Genomic DNA, 7727 nt, shown 5'->3' on the forward strand with positions numbered 1-7727 from the left:
GCTTTCTTTCTTCCCTTGAGAACTTGAGTTTGATTCCCCTCACTTGTATAATTTTAGATTATTGAATTTTTGCTCGGAATCCTTAGGGTCCCGCTAGAACGACCCTAAAGTCAGTGGAGTCAAAAACGATGGTTTTGGAATTCTGTTTTCCGATTATAGATATTACAGAATTATACTGAAGTTTGGTCTAATAATTTTGATTATTTGGAAAGTTAGACAAGGTGTAAGTGTATAAGTTCTAAAGTCAATAGTTTTGGAAAATTGAGGTATTGAGACCTCGTTTTTGTAAACCGAAATCGTAAATATTTTTATTAAATATATATGGTGTTATATCAGAATTGAATTGAATATCAATCGAATAATTTTATCGAATTAGTGTTTAATTAAGGTACAGAGACTAAATCGTAAAAGTGGTAAAAGTTTAATGGTTAAAGAATATTTAATTAGATATAGCATATGGGACTTAGAAGGCAATTATCCTACTACTACATTAATATGGACGGTGACAAGTTTTAGGGACCAACTTAATAAATTTTAAATTTAGTGTTGAAAATTGTGAATGTTATCATTATATCTTAGTGGAATCAAGTCGAGAGATTTGATTGAAAAAAGCTGCCAAATTCTGTGACTCATGTGAACAAAAAAAAAATTCAAGTACAATGGTGAAAAAATTGCCAAATAAATCTAAAAAATACAAAAATTAAAAGAAAAATTAAATTTCTTAAAAAGAATTTAAGTGTTAATGTAAAGAAATAAAAAATCAAAATTTAGAGTTTAAATTAAAAAAAAAGAAGTCAAATTCCGAGACTAAGATAAGAAATTTACCCGATTCAAGGTCTACAAAGGAAACATATGTAATATTTAAAAATAGATTTATTACTTTAGAAAACGATTGAATCAAAGGTTAAATTGATGGCGTTGAAATTAATAATTTAGTCAATTCGGTCAATAGTCGAATTCCCATAACTTTAAAACATAAATTAATTCTCAAAAGTAAAACTTTTGGGGATAAAATCCATGATTTTGCATTTGTTTAATGACCAACATGGAAAAGGGTTTCCACATGTTGGCTTACATGAAAATAGTGTGAAGTAAAGCCTTCGATATTAATTGGCCTAAACCCACCAGTTTCCATATTATAGCAGCTCAAATGCCCCAATCCTTTGATAAATCCATGCAGTAAAATCTCTTTCTTATTAGCTTTAATCCCCACTGGACGAGTAGTATCAATAGGTTCTGATCTATGAACAATGGTTCCAAGCTTCACCCAATGCTCTTCGTTGCCTTTGAACATCCAAATATCAACTCTTTTCTTATCTTCAAAGTCCTTATCCACCATGCATAGTTCCCCTTTCAATTCCACTAAGTAAAGCTTGAACTTGTCCTTGTTTAAAACACTTTGTGGTAAAGAAATGGTTTCAAAGGTTTCTTTCCCAATATCAAATGAAACAAGGGAGGATGAAATTGAAAACCAATAAAAAAACCCATTAGCAAACACTGGTGGTTGATGGTGTTGAAAACCAAAACAAGGAGAGTAGGTGTACCTTATTTTGTTCCAAGAACCATTCACCGTTGTGAATATTTCAATCTTATGAGGGTCGAAAAATTTAATCACTTTATATGTACCGTTGATTCCATCAAACCCAAATCCACATGATTGAAAGCTTTGAAGATCATCATCAATATTTGGCAAATTGACGATGGTTTTAGTGGTGGGGTTACATACATGAACACTACCGTGAAGACCATAAAAGCAAATTAAACCATTACAAGATGGTAAGATATGGTAAGTGTCGAAACTTACGGTGATTGAGTATTCAATCATTGCATGCTCGTTGTCTTTGATGGTGAAGAAGTGAATCTTGGTGGTATTCTTGAGATTTTGATGCTCTATGCATGAAAGGATTAAGCAAAGATCACCATGAACAACAGTATGGTTTTTGAAATGGGCATTGATGAAATGTGGATCATTGATGAAAGAGCAATAAAGCTTGTTTAAGGACTTGAATCTGGCTAGAGATTTTACTGGTAGTTTACTGAGGATGTTGTAGATTATAGGGCTAGGAATGAAAGCCATTGCTGATAGCTAGCAAGGGTTTGGCCTTTAATTTATTTATTGATTTTAGGTGCATCGATCTGTGCATGGACACCATTATGCCAGATCTCGAAATTAGTGATAAGACAGGCATCGGCCAAATTTGTAAAAGTTCATTTAAATCATGGATAATATTAACTGTAAGAGTATTATAAAATTACTTAAAGACGTAACTAACTAAAAAATTCATTAACAACTTATTAAACAAGTTTAGAAAAATAAAAAAGTACAACGAATATCAACTACCAAGTCCATACCAATTTTCTTTTTCTTCACTAGTGGTTGTAAACTTTCCATTAAAGCTTTGAATTTAGAAATGGAAATGGACCAAGACCTATATAAGGAGAAAGGAAAATTCAACATGTAACAGTTTTATCTCATACTTTAAATTCATATTTAGGATGGGTTTGAATGAATAGTGAAGTGCGTTTATCTTACTTTTTATTTCATATTATAGTATTGCTACAATTTCTAATATTACCATCATCGTTATTTTTACACTAACAGCAAATAAACATACCGCCTATTCAAATCCACCCTTAATGTAGAAGTATAACAATGAGCCTTTTACTCTCAGTGATGATTATTAAGCTAAATTTCGAAAATATAACATTTAGTCATATGGTTGACAACTTTATTATGAATATTCTTAGAATATAATGAATCATTACTTTCCGACACATCTTCATAAGTATTATCTCATACATTAAATTCATACTTTATGGAGAATTTTACTCTCAATGATAATCATTAAGCTAAAATTCAAATTATTTTCATCTTTGGCATCTCAATCATTCATCATATATTTTTATACAAATAAATTTGTTAAATTAAAGAAATATATTAAATAATTTATTAAAATTTGTTATTAGTAATACAACTCAATATTATTAAATAAGTTTTCTACTTTATAATCCAAAATTTGAGTTGCTTTCCATCCAACACATGCAAATAATGCAGCTTTAATGAGCAACAATAGTTGTCAACTTATATCTTCAAAGGCAAGTACTGTAAAAACGTATGATATCCAAATAAATTATATTGAATAATATATATTTAAATAATATATTTTGTGATTTATAATAGAAGAAAATTTTTGCCATAATTATCTTAATTTTTTAAAAAAATTGAATTTGAGTCTCATCTTATCCCTTAAAAATTAAAAAGTGTAATCTGGGTGCTTCAATTACACTTAGTTCAGTGGAATTCATTAATTATAATGTTTACCCAAACATGCCATAATTGTCTTTGAGGTGAGATATTAGGACTTGGTAGAGTAAAAAAAGAAATTTGAAGGATGAAAAAATAAAAAATAGAAAATTAAAAGGACTGAAAATTAAGAAGATACTTACATAAGAATAGTTTACTTACAATTTATTGATGTTCTATTTCCCATCTAACAATCACGTGGTCTACTAATTCTCAACACGTTGGAAACCACTAAAGACTTTTTTTTGGTAAATTGTACCCAAGATCACTAAGTTATTAGTAAATTTATGTTTTGGTCATTTAACATTAAAAAGTTACAAAATGGTCATTGAACTATTCAAAAGCTTTCATTTAAGTTACTAGATTGTTAAAATCGCTATTGTATGACATTCTCTGTTTGTATCACCCACACTAATTGAAAGCTCTTTTTCTTCTTCTCTTCCATAGTTCAATTTTTTCATGAAACATCTTTGAATTTCATGAAACTACGAACCAGAATCCAAACAATTTTATTTTCCGTTCTCTAACACTGACTGTCAAATCGGCTTGGATCTAAGGTATATTCTTCTACTCATCGATGGGTACGTATCCACCATATTGATCATTGAATCGTCGCTTGAAACTCACTAGCCGAACTTTAAAAAAAAAACCATAATAGCCTAGTGACTTAAATAAAAACTTCTGAATAGTTCAGTGACCATTTTGTAACTTTTTAAAGTTGAGTGATCAAAACATAAACTTACTAATAGTTTAGTGATCTTGAGTGTAATTTACCCTTTTTTTTTTCTAGGAAGAAAGTTCATTTTAAGATCTAATATAAAATAATCCTTTCAAGATTTGTGGTTGCATCTTTCTACACTATCGTCTCCAAGATTAGTTCTATTTTTTGAGAGTGTAATGTATCTTGTCATTACACGCAACACTTATTAGTTAATTGCATTAGACATCCTCAAACATTAGAACATTCTAATTGAGTCTTCAACATATCAATATTGTGTCAATAATGTCTTTCCATCAACCTAACCACCGTTAGCTTTCAAGTTAAAAGTATGCTCAAATATAATATATACATATTTAAAACATGTAGATCAAATTGTAATTGTGTTTAAACCTAGGGCATAGATATTTTGGATCTTACAGTTGGTAATGTGAAAATTTTAAATTACTTTTAAGCATTTGATTGACATTTTCTAAAAAACATAACCAAATTATTAAATTTAAGCACAAGCCACTACAAAATGGCAATTAAATTTCCTTTGTAAAATCCGCAGAGGAACTTGTACTTTACATGTACAAAGCATTACTGCTATATATTTTTCGCTGCAAAAATAGCCGAGCAAAAACCTAGCAAACTAGGGCTCTAAGCTTTTCGATGACGTGCTCGATCGAATATGACAACCTCTAAACCACTTGAAATCAACTTGAAATTTCATATTACGGATCCATCTTTAATTGTTGCATTCTTCATTATGACTGTAATTCCGGACCTAATGTAAAAGCCTTGTTCTGGTCTCTCAGCTTCTTCAACACCCTGAATACCAACGTAAATGAAAATTATTTGAAAAAAAATCTAATTATTCTAAACATTCATGAAAGGAAAGCAATACTTACATCACTGTTCGATATGATCACATTTTTTCCTATCTTGGCATTCTTGTCTATTATGCAATTCCTTCCAAAACACACAAGTTGCAACAATAAGGAAATATTTTTCAAAACAATAATTTCCATCTAAATCTTACATTTGGTTTTTCAATCTAAATCTTACTTGATCTTGGTATTTTGTCCGACACCGATCGGAACCTTTCCTTCTTTCAGGAGAGACATTATTTCCATCTCCGTTTGGTAGAAGTCTGCTCCCATCATCATGGTATCCTACAAAGAAAGGAACATATAAGATGAATAGATATGTGGTACTGGAATTTGCAGAGCTTTTAGATGTTGTGGATCACCTCAAGCTCAACACCGGACTCCAAACGCGACCGCACCCCAACTACAGAGCGTTTTACACTACAGTTCCTCAAGAAACAACCGTGTGAAATTATGGCATTAACAATCTGCAACAATCAATTTACCGTGGGATAAGACGACTAGATTTATTAATCATAATATAAACAAAAGGCTTGAAGTAAATACCCTGCATTGATCAATTTTGCTAGGAGGCAAGAATCTCGGAGATGTATAAAAAGGTGTCTTTGGATCATAAAATTCGAACTTTGGTGGCTGCATAGAGCATACAAAGAGATCAATTTTCAGAGAACGAATACCATATCCCATGCCGAATAACATAATAGTGCAAACAATTCACATATCTATATGCAAACCTGATCTGTGAGGGCTAAATTAGCATCAAAGAAAGACTTTATTGTCCCAATGTCTTCCCAATAATCATTGAATAAATATGCCTGCAAACGAGTACTTATTAGCATTTGATTACTAGTGAAAATTCCAAAGAGAAAACCATAGGTAAAAGTCCCTTGTAAAAGTTTTCTTGCCTGTACGTTATGTTCCTTTACCGCGGATGGAATAATCTCCGAGCCAAAGTCATTGCATGAAGGATAGCTTTGTGTCAAAAGCTTTAACAAGATATCCTTTTTGAACACATACACACCCATTGATGCAATGTAAGAATATTTTGCAGCATCTTCCGTTGATAGCCCTAATATCGAGGTATCAACTTGCTGCCATACAAATGTGAAACAAGCCATAGTATATGTAAATATATACACAATTATGTTAATGGGATTAAGAAGTAATGGAGTAGTAAAAGCATGTACCATAGCGTTAAGATCCTTGCCCTTCGGTTTCTCAGCAAATTGAATAATCCGTCCTGTTTCATCTATCTTCATCAATCCAAAATCCGATGCACGGCTGCACAAAACTCGATATTAATAACTATTATAGCCACTATAATCATCATAACAAAATAACATTGATTAAGTACCTATTATCCATTGGTAGACATGATACTGTGATATCAGCATTTGAATCAATATGCTTCTGCAAGAACAATAACTGTAGATTAGCCATAATGATTTTCTGAGCTACACCACGGCTCCTAGAAATTGAACTGGTTACCTGCACAAAATCCATATAATCTGCGCGGTAAAGATGATCACCAGACAATATCAGTACATGCTGGACATCCTTAACTTTGGCATCCTGTTAGAAAATAGCCGGTGAACATCGAATGATTTCAGCTTGAATAAAACTTGTAACTAACCTCAAAGACCCAAATGAATTGCCTCACGGCATCAGCCGTTCCTTGAAACCATTTCTTCCCTGCTTCTCCTGATGTTTGAGTGGCAGCAAGAACCTGTTACAGAGCCAATATAGCTTCATCAAAAGCTTCACAAAAATAAGCTATAATGTTAAATTAAAATTGGCTTACCTCCATAAATCCATCTCCAAAATTTACACCATTACCAAAATTGTATGTCCTAGCCAAGTGACGATTTAGTGAAAAAGAATTAAATTGAGTTAAAATAAAGATCTTTTTGATGCCACTGTTGATACAATTGCTCATTGGAACATCGATCAGCCTGTAACAACCACCAATAGGAACCTGCAAACCAATAAAAAACCATCAAAACCTCTAAATCTAGTCATTTGGATTCTAATTTTATTCATAAAAAAGAAAAAAATTGAATTCCTTACGGCTGGCTTGGCTCTCATGCTAGTAAGAGGAAACAGGCGAGTACCAGCACCACCACCCAATATGATAGAAGCCACTTCCTTTGGATCTGCTTGTGGACTCTCAAACATCTAGGAACTTAAAATTCAAATACTTAGTGATGATCAAAATACCCACATTGAAAATAATAATAATAATTTTAACAGAAAAATAAAAAACTCTTACCGTAGGATCATCATTTTCATTGGTTGGGGTTTGAACACAGTGAACAACACCAGACTTTGCTTTTCTAACATCATTTTCAATTCTCAAACTCCTCCATACAACTCTTCCATAATCCCTACTTTTAATAGACCAACTGATTCTCTCACCCCAAAAAACAGAACCACCATAACTACGACCTTTGATAAGGTTATAGGGATTGACATTGGCGTTGAGTGATATGAAGTGAGAAGCCATTGCTGAACAAATTTTAATCAATAAAACAAAAATAACCAGAGGATTCTCTCAAGATACTAAAAAGAAAAAGAAAAAAAAAAGAAAAAAAAACTATTTTTCTTTAATATAGATAAAAAGATATTAAAAGGCTGTAGACTGTGTCTTAGTCAACAAAATACTAAATTCGAAACACCCAGATCCGAGAATATCTCAAAACCTTAAAATCTAAATAAATAAATAAATAATTTTGAAGTAAGAATAGTGATGAAGCATCTAAATTTGTTTAATTTTCATTTTATAATAGTGCATAAGAGTATAATTAAGTTATTTTTACTTTCTAAATTATGATTA

The 7727-nt window shown here is 31.5% G+C and overlaps 2 protein-coding genes across 2 annotated transcripts; both read right to left on the reverse strand.

Moving 5' to 3' along the window:
- Window positions 1-957: 957 nt before the first annotated feature.
- Window positions 958-2181, reverse strand: LOC108482499 (F-box/kelch-repeat protein At3g06240-like). The gene has a single exon (XM_017785635.2). It carries the CDS (start codon window positions 2075-2077, stop codon window positions 1034-1036), a length of 1044 nt encoding a protein of 347 aa, XP_017641124.1. The 5' UTR covers window positions 2078-2181; the 3' UTR covers window positions 958-1033.
- Window positions 2182-4490: 2309 nt separating this feature from the next.
- On the reverse strand, window positions 4491-7510 carry LOC108481823 (glucose-1-phosphate adenylyltransferase large subunit 2, chloroplastic-like). Its single transcript, XM_053029673.1, has 14 exons — window positions 7143-7510; window positions 6962-7069; window positions 6696-6869; window positions 6528-6620; window positions 6383-6466; window positions 6249-6304; window positions 6082-6175; window positions 5800-5985; window positions 5629-5709; window positions 5441-5527; window positions 5257-5361; window positions 5073-5179; window positions 4916-4976; window positions 4491-4835 (listed from the first exon to the last, which is right to left on the reverse strand). Exons 1-14 carry the CDS (start codon window positions 7395-7397, stop codon window positions 4734-4736), a joined length of 1593 nt encoding a protein of 530 aa, XP_052885633.1. The 5' UTR covers window positions 7398-7510; the 3' UTR covers window positions 4491-4733.
- Between the last annotated feature and the right edge of the window lie 217 nt (window positions 7511-7727).

The sequence above is a fragment of the Gossypium arboreum genome, chromosome 6 (assembly GCF_025698485.1).
Source record: "Gossypium arboreum isolate Shixiya-1 chromosome 6, ASM2569848v2, whole genome shotgun sequence".
Lineage (NCBI taxonomy): Eukaryota > Viridiplantae > Streptophyta > Magnoliopsida > Malvales > Malvaceae > Gossypium > Gossypium arboreum.